At 45.7% G+C, this 22,368-nt stretch overlaps 1 protein-coding gene across 2 annotated transcripts; it reads left to right on the forward strand.

Annotated features, from left to right (window-relative positions):
• The first annotated feature begins 1,616 nt into the window (after nucleotides 1–1,616).
• rab11fip5a (RAB11 family interacting protein 5a (class I)) lies at nucleotides 1,617–21,124 on the forward strand. Of its 2 annotated transcripts, XM_031579943.2 has the most exons (7): nucleotides 1,617–1,732; nucleotides 2,130–4,061; nucleotides 11,565–12,076; nucleotides 12,246–12,912; nucleotides 16,314–19,394; nucleotides 20,468–20,588; nucleotides 20,837–21,124. In XM_031579943.2, exons 2-7 carry the CDS (start codon nucleotides 3,682–3,684, stop codon nucleotides 21,092–21,094), a joined length of 5,019 nt encoding a protein of 1,672 aa, XP_031435803.1. In that variant the 5' UTR covers nucleotides 1,617–1,732; nucleotides 2,130–3,681; the 3' UTR covers nucleotides 21,095–21,124. The 2 variants fall into 2 exon arrangements, with proteins under 2 accessions (XP_031435803.1, XP_012682211.2); XM_012826757.3 differs by lacking the exons at nucleotides 1,617–1,732; nucleotides 16,314–19,394 and having other exon boundaries at nucleotides 3,151–4,061.
• The last annotated feature ends 1,244 nt before the right edge of the window (nucleotides 21,125–22,368 follow it).

A 22,368-nucleotide genomic window follows, 5' to 3' on the forward strand; every position in this document is an offset into this window, starting at 1 on the left:
GAACTGAATTACTGCTGTTTTTCGGTTTATGCCACCTGTGAAAACTGAAGTGCTTTATTAACCCCCAGAAAACAGTCTCCTGCCACTTCCCAAGGCATTCCTCTATCCCAAGGTGACGCCACAACTGTTCAAGTAAACAACCTGTCTGTTCTGTGCATTAGATCAGAATTCCTGATGTCATCAGTGTAATCATCTGTGCAGACGTCATTTATCTCTGTCTGCCTCAGGATTTACTGATTCATGCTGACTGATTTTTGCCTTTTTGACTGTCAGGCAGTCACTTCTTGAACCTACTCTTGAGCTGGCTCCCTGTGCAGCCTGTCCGCTGAAATAAACCTTCAAACCCTTGACTTTGCCTTCCTGGTCCTTTTACAAGTGTTGGTGTTTGCATCAGAATCCATCATCCTGTTAGGTAATCAGCTTTCATGTCAAACCCCTCCTTTGCACCAAGCAGTAACTCGTCCACAGCTGTGCAGTGCACTATGATTCCTGACATGCACCGTTAGCTAGAGAAAAAACCCCATGAGAGTGAGGATTGTTTTGGATGCAGTCAACTGTGCATATCTCATCTTCATAGCTTGTGTTTTGAATAAGCTTCCCTCTTAGCTTTTTGCCAACAAAACTTCCTGCAGTGATGCAGGGCCTACATGCAATGCAAGACTGCCTTTTCTGCAGTGAGGTTGTATTTCCTTCAGATCTGTAGTTTGTTCCTTTGGGACTTTTCTTCTTTTTTGTGTGTGTAATGTCTGTGCTTAATGAGTTGTTGTTGGATGATTCTGATCTTGTCTTGATTGTGTGTTGCATTCATTATGTCTGCTTGAGGAGAGGGACTGAGCCATCTTAGTTCAGGGATCAACTTAGGGCATCGGATGAGTTTGGCTGGAATAGAGTTTCCTGTCACAGAGGTATCCCTGTTTTGAAGGTGGAGAGGACTGCAGAAAGTCAGATTACAACATTCTTTGTGGATGTGTGAAAACTGAATGCTCAAAGATTTTCCATCACCAATCTAAAAGAGACAGAGTCTGTTCCTAAACCATTTTACATGATGGGAGGATGTGGATTCAAAATGAATATCTCAAACTGTAAAAATGTAAACACATTCCAACACCTTTCTTTAAAAAAAGCAAAGAACAAACACAAAGTAATTTCTAGCCCGTTTGTGCACAATGCTGGTTTCCTGCAGGGAATGATGTGTCCAGTTGACATGCTGTATACAGGTGTCCTCTGCTTTGATTTGTTTGTGTTTTTGTTTTCTGGAGGTAGTCAAAATACTGGCATCCCCCTGTTGTTCAGGAAAACTGACCTACCCTGCTTCCAGACATTTCATTTAGATGGGAATGATAATGCTACCGTAAAAGCAGATAACCTCTATACCTGATACTGTAACTTCAACAGGGATGACATAAGGTGCCATTACGTGTTTTTGTTTGACCAGTTCTTTAATATTGAGCTCAGTCACATGTTTGTGCAGGTTTAGGTCATTTTGAGCCTATTTGAGGAAGGTTACTTAGTAACAGATTCCAGATGAACCAAAAAGCACCTTTTTTATCAGCCTTTGTAAACAGACAAAAATCTACCTTCGGTCTCCCTGAGGTGACTGTCATGGGACATACCAAATGAACAAAAATGGTTAGAGGTTACTGGAAAGGGAAGTCTGTTGTTGAACAGGAAAGTAAACACATCTAGACATTCGAGATGGTGATGGTTACAGAAAGAAGAGGTTGGGAAAAGAGTGAGTAAGAAAAGTGCAAAACATTCAGCTAAAAGATACACAATCCAGCAAATGTCTATATTGTGTTACTGAAAAGTTTTAACAGCCATGCACTAGAACTAGAACAAAAGACATGTTACTAAAAGGCTGATAAAATAATGATGATGATAATAGGTGGTTGTGCTGTTGTAACCACTTTCTATCAAGGACAAATGAGCATGGTGCATAGAGGGGGTGCTATAGTATTTGAAAGGGTTAGAACTGCAAATGCAGAGAATGTCAGCTTTAATGTTATTAGAATTAGAATTAGAATTAGAATGGCATTCCTATAAATACATTTGTCTTTTGATTCAGCAATGTGTCTGTGTCCAACTGTATAACCTTCGCTAAATACTGCCTCTCACTGTCTGTCAAACAGGCACAACAAATCAGCCACTGGAGAGGGCTGTTCAGTGCTGATGCGTAACAAAAGCAGGACCAACAGCCTGGAGAAAAAGGCTCAAGTATCGCCGTTTGTCATCAATGCCAACAAGTGTAGATATCCCGGTCATTCCTCTTATGCGTTCATCAGACTGCTACATCAGGGCCACCCTATGACGCCACAAATGCTTTTCATTCTATCACTAAATTAAAGACAGTGACATGGACTGCACTATGAGATGCTGGGCAAGTCTAGCCTGTCAGACCTCACCTTGGTGCCCTGGGCAAACATATGCTGCTCCTAAGCTTAACAATGTGTCCTGAGGTGATTGCCTATGTTGTCTCTATGGCAAGGACGTTCAGTGCTGGGATTGAGGGACAGAAAGGAGGAAGGACTCTTTTCAGAATGATTTATATGGGTGATTCATATAGATATAAACGCAAGGTTGGGGTCGGGGAAGAAATGAATGTTCTCAGACAGTCAAGAGTGGTGATTCTTACTGTCATGAAGTAGAACACGCAGTTTTGTCCTCTTCATGTTATTGCTGTGACGAACCTCACTTTTACACACTTTTCAGCAGAACAAAAGAAAAAATACAGTGCAATACATTCATGATTTGTCATGTTATGTGTAGGAGACAGCTCAGCCAGGTTACTTGTTTAGAATTCTTTCATTAACAGTATACAACTTTTAAAGCTTGATATCTAGCTACTGATAAAGCCAGATTCAAAATACTTACTATTTGGATATCTGAAAAGATAGGATATGCTTTGGCTTGCCAACCCATCTGAATGAACTTTTTGCCTCAAACTGTTCCCAAAATAAGACAACAGGGACAAGTGCCCTTGAAAGATTAGGGCGTTTACAAAATAATGTGTGACGTGTTTTAATTTTTGTTTTTTATGTTTTATTAGTGGTCCATTAAATAGATAATGGTAGCCAACAAACAAAAATACATTAAAGAAATTCTTTCCAGATTCAGAAAAGTTTTAGAGTGGTGTTCAGCGTATCTGCATCATTGCCATGTCATCATGTGGATTCCTTCCACCTGCAACCGCCACCGTGGAGCACTCAGCCACGGTCACATTTTCTTTCCAAAAATATCGTCTCGGATTCCGCTTCGTTCGTTATTGCACACATTACCGCAGAAGGGAGAACATTTCAAGATGCTGTGATGGACTGACAACATTTACATTTCCGGCAAGTGTGTATTATCAGGGGTAGCCGGCTAACTGCTTCTAGTCACTTCCTTATGCTGCGGTGAGGAGACGGGTGACGTCAGTTCGCTGCTTTTGCAGATGAGAGCGTGCCCGTCCGTCGAGAGGAGAAACAGTGAACACGCTCGAACATAGAGCCGTAGCAGACTCACACAGGGCACGGGGGCGCCGGTACTTTGCTCACAGACGCTTAAATAACATTGAACTGCCGATGCGGAGGCGCGGCGAGTACCGGGGCTAGTACCGGGGCTAGGCTGGCTTCACCCGACACCACGAAGGCAACCGGGACACGCCGGTGACCGGAGCTCCCCGGTACCTGCGTACATGCGGACATGTCCTCAGCAATTACGGACGATGAGCAGCAGCGGTGGGTGCCCACTCATGTGCAGGTGACAGTACTCCGGGCCCGTGGATTGCGCGCGAAGGGCAAGCATGGCACCAACGACGCCTATGTTATCATTCAGGTGGGCAAGGAGAAGTACTCCACGTGTGTCACGGAGAAGACCACAAGCCCGGAGTGGGGAGAGGAATGCACGTTTGAGCTCCAGACAGGGGTGCTCGAGTCGGGCGGACGCGACGTCTGTGCTCCCGGTAGCTGTGATCTCACCCTCACAGCTATGCACCGGGCACTCATCGGTTTGGATGTCTTTCTCGGACAAGCAGTCATTCCTCTGGATAAGGCTTTCCAGGACCGCATATCCATGAGAAAAGAGTAGGTTTGTCTTTGGAAATAGCCCACACTCTTTCCTTTTTATGTGTTTATATCTAGGCCTAACTTGTTAATTAATTATTTAAGAGTTTCTATTGTACGTTACGTGTGCAGACCGCTTGGGTACTCGGGGCATAAGGCCGTTTGGAAATTAAACATGGGGTGGTTGTGGTGATGGTGCTCTGCTACCGACGGTTTGGGCTACCGCTTTTAGTCGTTCTCCCGAGGCCTCACGGTGGATGATGTGAAGGCTCGCGGAGAGTGCTGCATTCCGCTCCTCTGCAGTCACGCCCTCCTCCGTTCCACAGCGCGATCACTCGCGCGCGAGGTCGATTATAAGACAAGGCAGAGGTGCACCTGCGGAGCTCCCCGTCGTTGACCTAAATAAAACGTGTTTAGACAGTAGACTACTTTTGGCTGCGGCCCTGGAAAAGGTGTGTTGTTCGCAGTGTGGACCAGCCCAGTGAATAATGCGTCTTTGGGACACCAGCAGAGCCCACTCAGCATTTGGGTTATGTAATATGAGCGGTCAGGGCTAAAGACAGATTCTCTTACGCTGCAAGGGTGGAGAATACCCCACCTAACCTTAGCACCCAGGGAAACCCAGCCCAAAACAATCAGGAATAACTCTGCACACACCCAAATAAATACAGATGCTTCTACTCAGGGCTGGGACTACTTCCAGAGAGTAACCAGCCTGGCTGGTCTTTTCCTGTGTGTCAGGTGCTGATAGTTTAGTGATTTTGTTTAAGCTCTTGGTAAAGACGATCAGTGTTGATTATATGTCTTAAGAAAGTCTCTGTAATAGATATAGACATCCACATAGGTTTGTGGGGTCCTTAATTTAATGGTCAAGAGCGCTGTTTTGAACACTATTTCAGTATATGAGTGAAGGAGCACGACTGAAAGGAAGATTAAACCATATAAGGTTGGTCTGGTGTTAGACCTGTACTTCCTGCAAAGGTCTTCCAACCAGGAAGTGTAAATGCCTCTGAGCAGAAAGAAGGTCAGCTGTCTGGCTGCCAACTGACTCATGTAGGGTGTGAGGTGCTGGCCCAGGATTTGTGGATGGTAGGCTGGGTCAGACAAGGGTTATGGACACTAGAAAGGTGAGGTCAGAATCAGTGTTGGGATTATTAAGGGTAGGGTTTGTTTACAAGTTTGTGCTGTTTTAACCACACAGACTTGTCATCTGCCTGGCTGCCTCTCTGTTGCTCTGTCTGTCCCCCTCTCTCTCACACACACACACACACACACACACACACACACACACACACACACACTCTCTCTAGCTTTCTTACTTGACACACACAGTCTCTCTCCCTTTCTAACTTGACACACACTCTCTCTCTCTCTCTCTTACTTGACACACATTCTCTCTCCCTTTCTTACTTGATTCTCTCTCTCTCTCTCTCTCTTACATGACACACACAATATATCTCTCTTACTTCAGACACAGACAGAGGTGAGAGAGAGGGCTGTATGTTCCTCTACTGTTGACCTGGGACCAGATGGTCAGTGCCAGGACAGGGGGGCAGCTGGCATGTCTCCATGACAACCTTTATTGTGCCAGGAAAAGGGTGCCAGTTGATGCAGGGGGTCTGAGAGCTCCAAGCAGTGCTGATGAGCATGTTTGTGTGTTGGGAAGAGAAAGCGAGATGGATAGAGAGAGATAGATAGATGGATAGAGAGAGATGGATAAAGAGAGAGAGAGAGATAGAGAGGGAGGGAGAACTTGTTGGGGAAATGGCCATAGGTGGGTTTACTGTAATGACAGGGACAGGCATCTGGAAACACCCACTCTGTATGCAGATTGATGTACTGTGTGTGTCTGTGTGTGTGTGTGTGTGTGTGTACAAGAGAGAAGAGATATATATATATATATACTGAGAGTGAGAGAGAGCAAGCATTGAGAGGTATGCCAGTGGGCGTCCAGCTCAGTGTGAGATTTCAGTAACACATTTCATGCTCCAAGGTTGGCAAACATACAGTGTTGACCTTTGGGGTTGTCACACTTTGGTTATTTCCCCTCTCTCCTTTTTGGTTTTGTTTTTCCTCTACCTTCACCTCTCTCTCTCTCTCTCTCCCTCTCGCTGCTCTTGTGTACCTTCACCTCAGTGTTGACCCACTGGGTATTGCACTGAGTCATGCTCTTCAGGTCACAGGTCACAGGTCACATTCTGATGCAGGTGAAGAAGGAAGAGACTGAGAAGGTTAGGAGAACCCAACAGTGGGAGACAGGAAATGAAGAAAATCCCCGAGCCAAGAAATGGATTTAGAAGACGTTATGCATCTCCTCTTACTGTTGCTTTCATTTATTTTATTTCGATCAATTACCAAAGCAAGGCCAGCCCTCGTCTTCTGATTGAAATTTTATGGCATAATGGTGGATCCATTCACACTAGAACCATTGTCTGACCACCATAGGTTACGCCTCATCAGCACTCCGACTATAGTTTATATCCACAGACTGATGTTAAGTATTTTTCGTGTGTTGGCAGTGGTGGAATGTGATTAATCATTGTAAGGATCATAATTCTGTGACCGGGTGAACTCCAATCAACAGCTCCTAACCGCCTTACATCGAATATGGCATTTGTGTAAAATCTGCTGGATTTGATCCATTTGATTTGGTGTTGGAAAAAGATATAGTGAATTTTTTTGTCATAGCAAATGATAACAGGGATATGTTTGATATAGGGACAGAAGATGGAGATGCGTGTGATTAGAAGGGCATTGTTTCTAGATCTTTGGCAGACTCACTGAGAGGGCAGACCACTTAAATAGAGAGAAAGAGACTGACAGCATCGAGATGAGAAAAAGATAAGGAAGGAGGGGGGTGCCTTTGCAAATGTTCTGTGTCGCACAATGTTGAATACTTCACGGCTCAGAGTGATATGACCAGGGGGAGAAAGGGAGAGAAAGAAACAGAGAGTTGTCTGGTTGTAGTTGATGGCTTGTAGATGTTGCAGTCATCATAAAAGTGAATTTCGGCTTGAATGTAGAACATATGGGTCTCTGTCTGTCTCTCTCTCTCTTGCACGTTCACACACACACACACAGACAGACAGACAGACAGACAGACAGACAGACAGACAGACAGACAGACAGACAGACAGACAGACAGACAGACAGACAGACAGACAGACAGACAGACAGACAGACAGACAGACAGACAGACAGCTTGGAGGAATGTCTGTGATTTCCTGTTGGAGATGGAGGTGATTGTGGGGCCTTTGATATCCTGCCCTCAAAGATGGCAGATATGGGCATGTTTGTTTTCTAAGCATGAATGAGGGAGCGTAATGGGGTGTGTGTGTGTGTGTGTGTGTGTGTGTGTGCGTGTGAACTACATAACCGTTATACGTGTGCGAGTGTGTGTTGACGTCTCTGTCTTTCAGTTTCCCCCATGTTCTCTCTCTGTTATTCCACTGAAATGGGAATCGATGTTTGTGGAAAGATTTCTGAGAGAGGAAGTGGGGGCTGTGCGTGTATGAATATGTCTGCACCCACTCCACACTTTGGTTTGGAAGTTGTTTATGCCCACTTTCTAAGCCAAAATTCTAGTCATCTTCTATGCTCGCATATCTGATCTGTCTCAACCCTCAACTCCTTTTAAGTTTTTGTTGGGGTTTGTTTTCATTGTAAAGGGTAACTTGCCATGGGGCAAATGGGGGGGACTGTATCTCTGCTAGGGTCAAATCTGTAAGTCTGGTGTTGGTAGTCAGTCATAAGGGTTGAGTATGGCTTTGGCAGGTGGCTTGAAACTGCTGAATTTCACCATCTGCGAATGACTGATCTCGGCAGAGTGTACTTGTAAGAGGCCAGGGATCTGAGGCCATTTTCAGGCCAGGGATCTGAGTCGTGTGTGTGTGTGTGTGTGTGTGTGAGAGAAAAATCTTTGGGTTCAGGTTTCCAAACCAGGTTTTTATGTGTTGGAAAGGGAGTGAGTGTTTAGCAGCAGAGACAGAATTAAGGGAAGTCATATTCCCAACGACAGCTCACAAAAATCCTTTTTAATGTTTTTTTTTAAATCTATTTTTGGAGTGTAATCCAATTATGTTTGGTTAGGGGAAATCAATCGCCGTGTGTTTTTAAGAGGAGTGTTTGCTCCAGGATTTTTAGCTCCCATGGTAACAAGACACAGGAAAGACACAGTATCCCGGGGAAGGGATTTCAGGCCAACTTATGTCTGCTCTGTGTGTGTGTGTGGACTGGAGCTTTGTCTGTATCAGCGAAAGTGCTGCAGCTGTGGGTCTACAAATAGTGGACTTTGCATGAAAGTAAAAAAAAAAAAAAAAATCTTTCTCTGTGCTGTGTGTGTGTGTGTCTGAGTATTCCACAATAGCTGAGCACACAATTTTTGACTGAAATGAGACCACTCGTTTCTCTCCACCTCCTACCTTTGTCAGCAGTTGTGTGTGTTTGTGGGTTGAAGGAAAACAAAAAAAATGCGTAAACAATATGCAACACATCACTTTCTTTTAAGGGTTGTGGACACTTGGGAGGTTTGAAATTAAATCCAGCTGTGTGTGTGTGTGTGTGTGTGTGTGTGTGTGTGTACATGCTTGTGGTCTGGTGAGGGGTTACAATGAGTCTGGTTGGTCAGGTTTGAGCACTATGAGAAGCTTGTAACCTGAGGGGCTGTGTACCCTTAATAACCCTGATACTAGAGGTGTGCATTACTGACCTACACACAAGTGAGAAGTCGATTTAGTGATGTAAACAGAACACAGTGACCGAATCTAAGAGAAAGATACAAAGTGAATTTGACTGCTGCAAGTAGTGAACGGGTGTGTGGAGGACGGGTAACAATGTGCAAGAGGAACTGAGAGACAGGAGAAAAAATAAGAGAAGGATGACCGAAAGCACAGATCTAAGATAAGAAGCCTCTAACCCTTTTGTACACTTCCCCTTTGAACATGGCAGCACTCTTCACCGTAAGAACAGTCTTCCTCATGCTCACACTGAAGTCCCACGGCAGACGTCTCAGTCCCCGTCGATCACAGGAAATGAATAATGAACCACGGAACAGAAATAGTCAAGAAATTAGTTTTTTTGTTCCCTCCCTTTTGTCCTCTTATTAGGTCACTCATTCATTAGAATTCTCAGGGATCAGGTGATTTTCATGTTTCAAGTTATTTTTCTCACGTCTGCCTGAACTGTGGCGTACAGAAGACCCAAGTGTGCCCAAGTCTATGATGAGGTGTCTAGAACAACTGTTGAATTTTCAGGAGCCAGGTGACCTTTATATAATGCTGAAATGCAAAGCTGAATCTTTGGGGAAGGTTTCCTTTGAGTATACTTGAAGTGTAGAATGTATTAAACTGTATTAAACTCATAATTGTGCATGCATGTGTGCGTGCATGCACAGGTGTGGCTGTCCCAGAGCAGGTTTGTGTTGTGAACAGGAACATATTAGCTGTGGCGTGGATAATGTGGATGATCAGGTTTGTCTGTGTTTGAAGAGTCTCAGATGGCCCTACAGCAGTGACTCCTGAGAAATCCTTCATCTGTGTTGTGCTGAAGCACTAATTTAAGAAACTTTCCTTTAGAAAGGCCCTGTGTGCAAGCCTGGATGAGGACGGTTAACTGTAAACATACCTAATGGTGGGGTTTAAATTCTTCCCCCTTTCCTTGACCACAGCTTGTTTTTCCACTCCTGGTATGAGGTCGCTGCTAAGCCTTTTCCTCTACAACAGTACTTTCTTTCAGTCATTGTGTTATAACCAGCCTAAGCCCTTTATTTTCTAAAGTGTGCAGACACACGCACACACACGCACACGCACACACACGCACACACACACACAAATCCCACTGACGCTTAAGATAATCTGTGGCTCTCACATACCTCCTGAATTTAGAGCATTAATCTGTATTTCCCATTTGAAACTTTTAGAAGTAGTCATGTTTCTTTCTTTCTTTCTCTCTCTCTCTCTCTCTCTCTCTCAGTCCATATAGTTTCACACATTCTCACAATCTCACCTTTGAAGATGTCACTGGGTGTAACCTGTCTTGAGCTAATGAGTGGAGTATAATGTTATCTACACTTTGTGTATCATGTTTCATATTGGCTGATATATCTCTTACTTATGTCTCCTAAGTGGAGCTGTGCCTTGGGGGGAAAAGCTAAATTGTTCCTCCAACATGATACAGTGGAGAAGTAAAATGTAGCGAAAGCACACTTGTGTTGTATTTGTGTCATTGAGGAAATAGGCATTCACTGAAAAAAAGCAGCCCTTGTAGTATAACTTTTAAAACACAGTTCAAACACAAACACAGTTCAAGTTTATGAGGAGAACTCAGGCATAAATGAAATAAAAATGGTAGTGTACGTCTGTACTAGCTGTAGCTGTCATGACGACCGTATTGCAGAGCTAATCAGGCCAATCAGAGGTGCAATGCTCTGTCAGTCAGCTATTTGCCCCGCCCATGCTTAATCATTGGTCAGCCTGTTTTATTTCCCAGGCAACTCTTAACACAGGGATTTTGAATTATGGGTATGGCTGCTGTGTACAGGCTAATCTATGCTGATGGGAAATGAAGAAATGTTACTTCCTTTGCGATGAGATATGTAGCTGAATGTCACAACGTGCAGTTGGGTCAATAATGCATGGCTGATTTCACCGCGGCGTCTGTTTCACTGCTGTGGTGGTTCACCTCAGGTATAAAATAGAAGAACTAAAACCGTGTGCACAACATCCAGCCGTTGTTGAGCAAACATCGAGGCTGCTGTGCTTAAAATGAAATGCAGTCAGACAGGACACAAAATGACCTAAAGCTGGGCGTATGCTTCCAGCTGTATGGAGTACAACAGGAGTGCCCAGCATCCCGGCTCAATTTATTTTCTTATGGCGTTAGGTTGCAACCCTATTATAATACTGCTGATCAGGCTTATGAAACCTCTGAGGAGCATGTGAATGTTAAAGGCTGCTGCAAGTCAAACCTGCTGGAAGACACGAGTACAGGAGGAGGATGGTGGTACGTGTGCTGCATAGGATCTGGCAGCATCATAATGAAGAGGAGAAGATAATGGGCATAAGGACCATTCTTCCATGTCCTGGACCTCCTCCTTTGGGATCTCAATGACCCTTTGATTACTAGTAAACATGTCAACACATTATTCCCTTAATTTATTCAACAGTCATGGGTTGAGGAGATTTCAAACAAAGCACATCATCAATGCCCTCCTGCACAGATTACAGTTGCTCTTTTATTTTTGAAAGTGTATATAGTATTGCTGGGAATAGGACTGTCCATTCTACTCTCGTCATGTTCTGTGGTTCCCTCTGTGCTATGTGGAAAACAAACCTGCTGAAAGGAAGTACATAAGAAGATGGGCTGAGGGTAAACGTACTAGAATATGGTGGTGTCCTAATGGTTCCCTGTGTCTTGTGAAACCTGCTGGAAGTATGTACAAAAGACGGTAGGCTGAGGGTAAACGTACTAGAATATGGTGGTGTCCTAATGGTTCCCTGTGTCTTGTGCTCGTGTCTTTCTGCATAGATGGCACTGTCTGCACTCCAAGACTGGCAAGAAGGAGAAGGAGCGGGGGGAGGTGCAGGTGACGGTGCAGTTCACGCGGCACAACCTGACGGCCAGCATGTACGACCTATCCATGAAGGACAAGCCACATTCTGCCTTCGGCAAGCTCAAGGAGCGAATTCGTGGAAAGATGAACCTTGGCGACGAAGACTCTGCGTCCGCCATCATCCCTGGCGGCTACGGGGCGCTGTCGAGAATGCGGGGCCGGTTGCCAAGCGACGGCGGCGGGGAGGAGTTCTACGAGGACGACGAGGGTGGTGAGGCGAGGCGGAGCAAGATGAGGAACTTCTTCCTGCGAGGTAAACTGCGGAAGTCGTCGGACACGCGCTCGACCACTTCGCTGGGCTCGGAGAGCAGTGAGTCGTCGTCACGGGGAGGGAGCCTGAGCCCGACGGCAGGGATCAGCGTTGTGGTGTCAGACCTGTCCAACTCGCCCAGCAACAGCAGCAACCTCACGGCGGACAACAGCCCAGGTTAGACGCACGCACGCACGTACAAGCACACACACACACACACACACACACACACACACACATCGCAATCATCCAACAACAGCAGCAGCAACTCCAGAAGAGCTATGTTTATCGAATGCTTTTCTAATGTGATTTTTTCCCTCCATTTTTCTCTCTCTCTCTATCTCAGAACACACACTTGCCCTCTCACCACTGGTCTCCCCACACAAGCACATATATGATGATGATGTGTGCGAGATTTCCATCCTTGTACCCCAATCTTTCACATACGAGAGCCCGGTCCCTGAAACCATTTCACCTGCTCCGCCATCCACCACCGTAGCCAATGGCCACGCAGTCAAGCACGCTCAATCACCCCACAATCTTAAGCAGGAACCCCAGCCTTCAGGTGACTCGACCAAGCCCAAGGCCCTGTCCCTGGCCCCTGGTCCTGCTCTGGGCTCCATGCAGAAGACTTCGCCCATGTCACTGTCCCTCCAGAACCTCTCGGTGTCGCACCACGTGGAGGAACCACACCCGGGGCCGGGGGATGGCCGCCGTTGGTCGCTGGATAAAGCCGGAGAGGAGGAGAGGGCCGCCATTGCCGCGGCGATCGAGAATGCTGGGAAGCTGGAGGAGGAAGAGAGGAGGGCGGCCCAGTTCAAGAAAGAGGCCACGCCGGTGGTTACCACGGGCAACGGAGAGGTCAAGAAGCAAAAGTGGGGTATTTTCTCTCACGGGCGGAGCGAATCAGCAGGCAAGGCGACAACCCTGAGCAAGGGCGACGCTGCTTCAGCCCCTTCGGAAGGGAAGCATAAAGGGTGGTTTGGCTCGAAGGACTCCCAGGCCAAACCCAGGTGAGTGTGTGCTGAATTGCATATTACACTTTTGTGTATTATATGAAAATCAGGGTATGGCTGTTATTGCTTTCTACAGGCCAAAAATCATCTATTTTTTTTTTTACCTGACTTCTAACCATCAACATCAAGTGTGGCAATACATTTCATGGTCACAAACATTACTATATTGGTAACATTACTAATAACACTATTACTTTCACTCAGGTACAGTTGTAACTATAGTTATGACTAACTGAGTAAGTTTTGCTATGAGGGTTAACATCCTTTTTTCTTTTTTTTTGCACGAGTGCTGTGCACGAAACCTTAAGGTTTTAAGTGTTATAGGCCTTTAGACTGGTGATTACCATGTTTTCTCTCATGAAAGATGGTCATTGCATATCAGAAACATTTTCCTATTTTGACCAACAAACCCAGATTTCCTAACTCCATGGTCCATTGTCATCGCCTGGTAAAGGTTAGAGACCTCATTGCTGGCTCCTTTCCATATTTGGTCATATTTGCATTTTAGGACTATATAAGCCATAGCAATTCTCCATCTGTATAGAAATGTTTTTTGCATAATTGAAGCCACCTCTCTCTGAGACTCCTACAGTGTAGATAGGTGTTTTATTATAGTGGTTGAAGTTGCATTATTGTGTGAAGCATAGTTGCACTAGATGAAAGCCTTTTTATGATTAGCTTTAGCATGCTAACTGCTCAAGCATGATACCCCTCTGAATTGGGTTAGGGTTAGCTTTAGCTTGCTAGCTGCTCTGTGAGGAATTAGCCTATTAGCATTGAGCCCTGACTCCTTGTTGTGGGTCCTCGGCTGGTATGCTAGCGTACTCTGAGCTCTGGATCTGGTTACAGCAGATCTGCACTGCAGAGAGGCGTTGCCCTGGAGACCTGAAATACTGTTTGTAAAGTCTTGCCATCCATGCTTTCTCTTTCCACATTCACATTCTGTCTGTCTCTCTCTCTCTCTCTCTCTCTCTCTCTCTCTCTCTTTTCACTGCCTCTGGCTTGGCTTCTCTCAGTCTCTCTCTCTCTCTTCCTTCTTCGCCCTCCTTGTGAGTGGCTCTTCTGATAATGCCTCATGTTCACTGTATCATTTTTCACAGGAACTCCGCATCAGTATAATAGGGTTTTCTCAGGGTGAACTTGCAGACACAAATAGTGTGTGTGTGTGTGTGTGTGTGTGTGTCTTGGGCAATCCCATGTTACATAACCCAACACTTAACCATGTGCTGCTCTAATAGACAGCTGTTTTGCTCTGATGTGTGTTGTCTTTGGTTGACATGACTAATTCAGATAGATGAACGCTTTGTCATTCTTATCGTTGTAGGTGTGTATGCTGTTCATTGTGTGATAAAGACTCTATTAATGGTTTATGGGGAAATCACCTTGTGTGTTTGCGTATGTGGGCACGCACGACTTAAAAAAAAGCCTGTAGGTGTGGTTGGGTGTGGGTGTCATCACCTTTGAGAAGGACTTAGGGGAATTTTAAAAATAGATGCCAAGAGATGTCACACTCTCTGCTTCGTCACTCTGGTGTTAATCACATGGACGCACACATCAGTGAGATCTCATGTGCTGGTATTTGAGTATTGGTGCCCTAGCCTCTGTCCTCTCTGTGTGTGTGTATGTGTGTGTGTGTGTGTTTGCGTGTGTCTGCTCAATTAGTGTCCTTGTGCTATTTCTTTGTGTGCTGTTTAACACAGCAATAGTAGAAATGTAAAATGATTAAGTCTGCATGTCTTCTATGACAACATGTTCTTTTGATTAAGCCCATATTGTACATTTCTTTAACACCTGTACATTTTATGATGCCATATTGACATTGAATTATATATCTGTGCTGACAGAACATTGGTTTGTGGACATGTGGATATGACCGTTAGACGGTAGCTAGATTGATCTCTTTCTTAGTGTACCAGGGGATTTCCAGTCTATTTACTATAAACTGGGCGAGTTTTTGCTGAAAAGAAGTTCCTTGTGTTCAACGTATGTTTGATGAACAAAACTTTGAAACACTTGGCTGTAGCCAAACAGTCAATAGATAAAAGTTTTTTGTTTTATATCAGATCTCTTTGGATCTACAGAAACTGCCATAATAACTTTAACACGTGCTTGAGCATATTTGAGTGTTGCTGTTGTGTTTAAAGATCCACAATGCATAATAGCGTATAGAGTATTGTTTATAAAATCCTCTCTGGCATAGCACTTTGCCTGGACCAGTGACTTTCTATGTAGTTTACATGCTAAGCATCAAAGATGAAATTTTTCTCACAACATACAAGCATGCGAGTTTAATCAGGAAATGTGACAGGATGTCGTCTTCTCATTGTGTTTTGTTGAACTCAAAGTGTGAATGGCCACTTCCTTTAGAGCACCCTAACCTAGCACAATTATTAATATATAATAAGTGATTGAGGAATGGCAACATTAAGTATACTAATGCTTATATTGACTTCACTGGTTAAGCTAATGTTTATTTAGCATACCTAACTGAATTTAATTAATATGATTCCAACATGTATTAGTTCATCAGGGGCTCTTTAGAGATTTGCAACCAACACAATTGTATTCATAATTTGTCAAATGGACCATCAATTATAGATCTCTCATTAATGTCCCGTTAAGAAACTACTCTCATTTGGTAATGGAAATGTCATAGACATTACTGTTAGCAAGACACCAGCCTTGATAAGAGTGATAGGTAAGCCATCCAGTTGTCTGACACTGTTGGGAAAAGTCTACCTGTTTTCATGAAAAGTGACGACAGTCTTTCACAGTAGTCTCATTGTGGCGTTTATTTTGAAAAATAGTACTTGTCTTTTGTCAAGTTCCATGAATGTAATTGATGTATAGTCTAAACATAGTCAACAGTAAATGAGGCTGAATTTAAATCACGGGCTCACATTTTGAGAAAAGGTGTTCTGCAGTGGAGTCTTTACAGGAAGAGTGGTTATACTGGCACAAATAACCTTTTCCATAGAAGAAACCCCTGGCTGTTTTTTTTTGTAACTGAAAAGTTGTATACAACTAGATTAGCTAAAGAGCCCCTCATCAGGATGTCCTATATTGCATTGTTTTTTTTCCTGTGAGTCTAGTCTAGTTGTTTTGGTTTTATCTGGGTGGAGTCTTTAACATCTGGGACTATATGTGTGTGTGTTCCTTTCCAGCTGTTTGGTGTCTCAGGGTGATCCTGGCTCCGACACAACCCCCGACCCATCTTTCAGCCCTACCGAACTTTCTCAGCTCGCACCGCTTTGTCACACTAACCCCTTCACCTCTCCTCCACCTCTCTCCTCCACCAATCCTTTCCTTTCCCTCCTCCAGCAAAATCCTTTCTTTCAAGAGATATACGTTGATACGGCACTAACTCCTAACATTCCTGCTTTGACCTGTTTCTCCAGCTCTGCACCTTCCGTCTTGCTTTCTGGCTCCTCCCATCACCAAGAGTGTCCAATCACAGAAGAGACCCTGCCAGGTGGTGCTCAGGGAAAGACTCTACCTCAAGTGACTGTTGTATCAAAAGGAGTGCACTTTAACCCTTTCATTCCTGACGCCAATAAAGCTCAGCAATGGAAGTCTGGGGACAAACCTCAGGTGTCCATGTGTCCTGAGCCCTCAATACACACAAACTTCCAAATACAGAAAAACATCGAAAAGGACACTAATACTGCTGCTCTGACTAACACTAGTACTGTTAACACTCAGGACCATTTACAGCTAAGCCCTAATGTATCACAGACCCCTTTACCTAAGAATTTCAATATGGAGTTAAGTGATGTGCACAAATTAGCCTGCCTTTGTCCAGGGTTATTACAGGACCAGATGGACATACTGACGCGTCCAGAAACATGCCTGAATGAAACCTCCCTCAGCCAAATGCCTCTTGGCAATGTCTCAAACTCACAGCTGGCTGGCTCTACCACCTCTTGGCTAAGACTACCAGACATGTCTGTGGAAATGGCTGGAACTCTTGAAGGATTTGCCCACAAGTCTAGAGAAATGGAGTCGGCCATTTTGCCTCTTGGGATTGATTTAAATACAACAGAGGCTGCCCTTGGAACGGTTATCTCTCTGAGTCCTAGAGCAGAGGTCAAAGAGATGATGCTCACTCCCTCCAGGGAGCTGAGGGTATCCGCCTACAGGGAGCTGAAGGGATCTGCCTCCAGCGAGATGAGCTCAGATGACACACTGGAGCCCTCCACCATCATGTCTGACTCTTCAGGGCAGGAGTTAGACCACCCGGCGGCCAGTGACCCTTTGCCAACCTGTCTGAAGAGCTCACATCAGGAAGCCAAAGGAGAGCAGGATGAAGAGAAGGACAGAACAGAGGCAGGTGATGTAGAAATGAAAGAATGGGTCCGTGGACCTGCTGTGGAGGAGGCTGCTCTAGTATTCGTGAATCACTCCGATAGCACATCAAAGCAGATAATCAGCTCCAGGGTAGAGAGGGAGCGTGAGGATTTTGGCTGGGAGAATGTGGGCCCATTTGTGGGGAATTCTGTACAGGCATTGAACAGAACAGGCCCTGAAAGTGTGTCCACAGACAAGCATATTATGGATCATTCCCTCGAGGCAGAGAGCCCTTTTTCCGGATCGCTTATCTGCATCACGGCCTCCTCGCCTGGCGAGGGTCTTATCTCTTCAGAGTCACACTTCACCGGTGATTCAGCTGTACTGAAAGGTAGTGAGCTGTCATCCAGTCCCATGAGCGCTTTACAGGCCATGTCCCCAGTGGACAAGCATTTACCTACCAGCGTTGGTACGGACGAGCTAGAGACACTACATCATAAGGTCTTGGAGAGTCCCATCAGCTTTCTGCCCTCTGTAAGCCTTAGCTCAAATGTCAATGCTAACAGCAGTGTTGGCCCTTTTGATAGCATTGATTCAGATGCTTATGTTAGCCCCCTTGTTAGCATAGGCTCTGATGATAGCCATTGTGCTACTAGTAATCCCTTTTTCAGCCTAAACTCTGGCAGTGTCTGTGCTTCTAGCCACAATAGTAATTTTAGCCCCAATAAAGATCTGCTGCTTGCACCTCAGTCAACTCAGTTTCTCGGCAGCCTCCTATATGAAAGTGCTGAGTCTGAATGTTACCACACCTGCAGTTCTCCTCCGCGTCATCTATCTCTTTGTTCCCAGCGCTCACTGCCATTTATAACAGCAAAGGACCCCATGGAACAGCTAATAGCATCTTATGATCTCGCTGTGAAAACCCAGCCCTTACAAGACCCCCGTCAACAACCCATGCAGATACATGACCTCCTCAGAGATGATGGTGTTTCCCAATTCAACCTTTCACCACGGTCTTCTCTAACCAGGAATCAAATGAACTCAACAGTGCCAACAGATGTGACTTCTCATCTCTCTCTGCCAACAAATTCCATTCCTCAAGACGCCATTCCAAATCAAAATTCCTCACTAATGATACAGAAGGATGATTTTATGGAGAACATTGTGGCAAAAGAAGACCTCTTAGGAGACATTATCTGGACAAGCAGTCTAAAAGAGAAAGATGTGTCCGAACAGTGGCCTTCCCAACAACCTATGCTAGCATGTGATCGAACTGCTGAACCCTTGCCAAATTATGAATTCACAGACGGAGTTGTGCCAAATTCTGACCTGACCCAGAGAGACATGCCAAAGTCTGTCCTATTACAAGAGGTGCCAGCAACCAAAGATACTGAGATGAATCCTTTAGTTGATGGTAGAGTTGACATGCTTCCAAAAGATTCAGTCTCTGAATCTCCTTTTACAAGGGAAAGTGAAGTTCGGGACTTGAGTGCATTTCCAGTTGATTGGGCCAATTTTGAAAACTTGGCAGTAGTGGGAAGCACAGGGGAAAACAAGGAAATGTCTGAAGCAGGGGCCGCCATCTTAAATGAGGGTTGGGCTTCTGCTTCGACTTGGTTGACCGCAGCGGCCTCTGAGGATCAAAATGACCTTAGCACCCTCCCATGGCTCGAAGTGGAAGACGATACTGGCCAATCACAGCCTGACCTTAGTGTGGGTGTGTCTGATGGAACCCCACCCTCTTCATCCATATCTCAAGATTTGGTCATCACACACTTACAGCCTCTTTCCCCTCAAACAGACACACACCCTTGTCTCGAAAGTAGTCAGGAGCAACCTGCTGTCATGGGAAGCACTGGGAAACCTTTACAGAGGTTTACTGAGGTCATGGGTGCCTCTAATGGTGACTGCTTCCATTCAGTAGCATCTGTCTTTGATAGCTGTCAGTCAAAGCCAAAGCCAAAACATGGAAATGACCTCAAACTGACCTTCACACCTGATCTGCAGTCTCCTTTGCCCCTTGCTTCTTCTACACCTGCTGCAGACTGCTCTCCCTTGTCTTTTTCTGCTATCCCCCCTGCTCTGGTGACATCATATGGTGCCACCCCCTTGTCCATTGCCAGAGATATGATTGGTGCACCGCAGGCAGTCTTTTCCCAGGAGAATCATCAGGCATCCAATCAGATCGCCAGGTGAGGCTGCATGGTAGTGTGTAGAGGTGTGATGAGACAGCAGGTTTTTGTGGACTGCCACTGTGGTGAAAGCTTTCACACGTGCACTTTTCCTTGAGCTCTGTGAAAGCTTTTGGACTGCAAAGCCACCTCCTTCCCCTTTGCCACTGTCATGGTGATCCTCTGTGACACTGAATAGGTCTGTACTCTGATTGGCTCTTGTAACATCTGGGAGCACTGTGGGTGATATTTCTTGGAGAGGTTGATGTTATGGGTGCATGTGGTTTTTCAAAAGGATTCTATAATGCTTTGGCTTGGTGGGTGAGGCTGTTTCGTTCTGCTGAATGCACTCTTTTCTCTAAGTGTGTTCTGGTGTGAGTCTGGGATCCTTTATTTCTGCTCAGTATTCATTTCTGTCCCCCTCCATTCTGCTTCTGGAAAGTCCCTCTTGACCTTCACTCACTTTCACACTCTTTCTCACACACACACACACACACAGACGCAGACGCAGACGCACACACAGTGACATATACACTCACGCATATATACATACCTGTGTGTGTGTGCGAGTGCACACCCACTACTACACACACCTCTCTTCTATGTGTTGGTGACTGGAGGGGAACAGGAGGCTCGGCCCAATTAGCAGGTGGAATCAGGACTGAAGGGATAATTATTACCCCCCTCCTTTCCCTCTCCTGGGTCTCACGCCAACTGGGCCCCCCAATACACAGCAGCCACGGGCTCCATAGGGGGGTGTGTGTGTGTGTGTGTGTGTGTGTGTGTGTCTGTGTGTGTGTCTGTGTGTGTGTGTGTGTGTGTGTCAAAGGTAGGTGAGAAAATGTGCATATTTGTTGTGCTTGTTTTTTAGGATTACACAACGTAGTAGCCTACACACCGTGTTATAATAATCCTAAGGGAGCAGATAAGGAATGGATTGTGGTGATCAATACTTACTCTTTGTTCATTTCTCTTTCTCTCCCCCCCCCCCCCCCCCACACACACATATACACACACCCTCTTCACCTCACACACCCCTATCATTCTCCCTTTATGTCTGCCTGTCCGTCCGTCTCTCTTTATCCCTGTGCTAGTCCGCACCCTGTGAAGCCACTAACCCCACCAGGAGAGGAGAGGAAGCCGGAAAGTCGCTCGGTGCTTGAGAAGCTCAAATCCTCCATTCATCCAGGTCGCAGTCAGGACACTGACAAGAAGGTATTCTCCCACAGAAGGCCACTGAAGGTCACAAGTCTATCCTGTTCCTTAATTAATCAGAGCCTAACTAGACTCCGTTTGGAATTTCTGTCTCTTTTGTCTGTCTTGCTTTTTTTTTTATACATATTTTTAAAAAGGTAGATGATTTTGAAACATGCTAATTTTTGATATACCGTTGACATTCTTCAGACAAGGTCTGTCAGTTTCAGTCTCGTTTACCCCTCTCTGTCTTCCCATTGGTCATCTAGAATCTGGTAGAGGGGGGCGGCTCGTACTATCACCTGAACCACAGTGAGCTGGTTTCACTGCTGCTTCAACGGGAGGGGGACCTGCAGCGAGAGCGGGCCGAGTTCGAACATCGGGGGGTGTTGCTGGAGAAGCGAGAGACGGAGATCCGTAAGACCAAGCTGGTGATTCGTGACCTGGAGGACTACATCGACAGGCTGCTCGTGCGCATCTTGGACGAGAAACCCACGCTGCTTCAGGTGCGCACCAAACTCAAATGATAGGAGGCGGTGAAAGAAGAAGAAGAAGAAAGAAAAATCACCCCTTCCAAACAAAGAAAAGTGAACTCTTGCCTCAACATCTGCCTGATGAAGTGTTCATGAAGCTCCCGCGAAACCCTCTCCAGACCCTTGGGTGAATAGCATTTGCTGCACTGCTTTCAGAAGTTGGCGCATTTGCATAGAGCTCAACCCCCTCAACGTTCGCTCACACCCCCACACATCTGTGAGGGTACTGAGTTGGCATGCTTGTGTATACCCCAAGAACACATACGTACTCACCTGCATTCGCTGACAGGGGGGTTGTGGTGGGTACTCAGGTAACACGAGATGTATGTGTGAGTGGAGAGGGTATTGGGGGTGGGACGTGTGTACCCGCCCCTTTCTGCACTCTGATTGGGGCAACTGTGTCTCAGCTAGACTTTGATTGGAGCATCTCAGCCCCTCCCTCCACTCTGATTGGACTGCCTAAATCTCCACGGGGCCTCGCCCACAGCTGTAAACCAAATCCAGGGCCACTCACACACGTGCACTCTCTCAAAACACACACATGCCCCGAACACAAACCACGCGATTGGGGGGGGGGGGGGGGAGGGAGTGTTCTCTGACGTCTTAAAAAAAATATTATTTTTCATTTTTTTTTTTTTTTTTTTAAAGCTGTCATGTTGCCAAGGCACGTGTCATTACAAATGCTTTGCTCTGCTGCTCGGACACCACTGACCCTGAACTGAGTACAGATGAGGGTGTTGTGAGAAAAATCTGTACTGAGTACAGCATAGAGAAAAGAGGACAGGATGAGTGTGTGATTAGGATGGTGTGTGTGTGTGTGTGTGTGTGTGTGTGTGTGTGTGTGTGTGTGTGTGTGTGTGTGTGTGTGTGTGTGTGTGTGTGTGTGTGTGTGTGTGTGTGAGCGAGAGAATGAATGCATATGAGTAAGACTGCATTCATTGATTGCTGCTCCTCCATGCTTTAAGCAGAGGAAGAATCTAACCTGCTGGCACTTAAAGCCCCACTCCCGCTCCCTCTGCATCCAGTTCCACTTCCTCTTCTTCTCTCTCTCTCTCTCTCTCTCCTCCTTTCTTTCCACGCTTTTTTTGGGCTGATTGGACTCCCAGCTACAGCGCCCTCTGCTGTCCGTCTGCTTGTCTGTCACCCCCCAGCCAGCACTCTGACTCTGGGCCTGCTCTGGGCCGGATCCGGCGGCACCAGCGGCAGGGCTGGATCTCTTCCAGAGTGGGTCGCTGTGGGATCACGCCTCTGTAAAGACAAAGCCAATT

This window comes from Clupea harengus, chromosome 14, assembly GCF_900700415.2.
Source record: "Clupea harengus chromosome 14, Ch_v2.0.2, whole genome shotgun sequence".
Taxonomy (NCBI): domain Eukaryota; kingdom Metazoa; phylum Chordata; class Actinopteri; order Clupeiformes; family Clupeidae; genus Clupea; species Clupea harengus.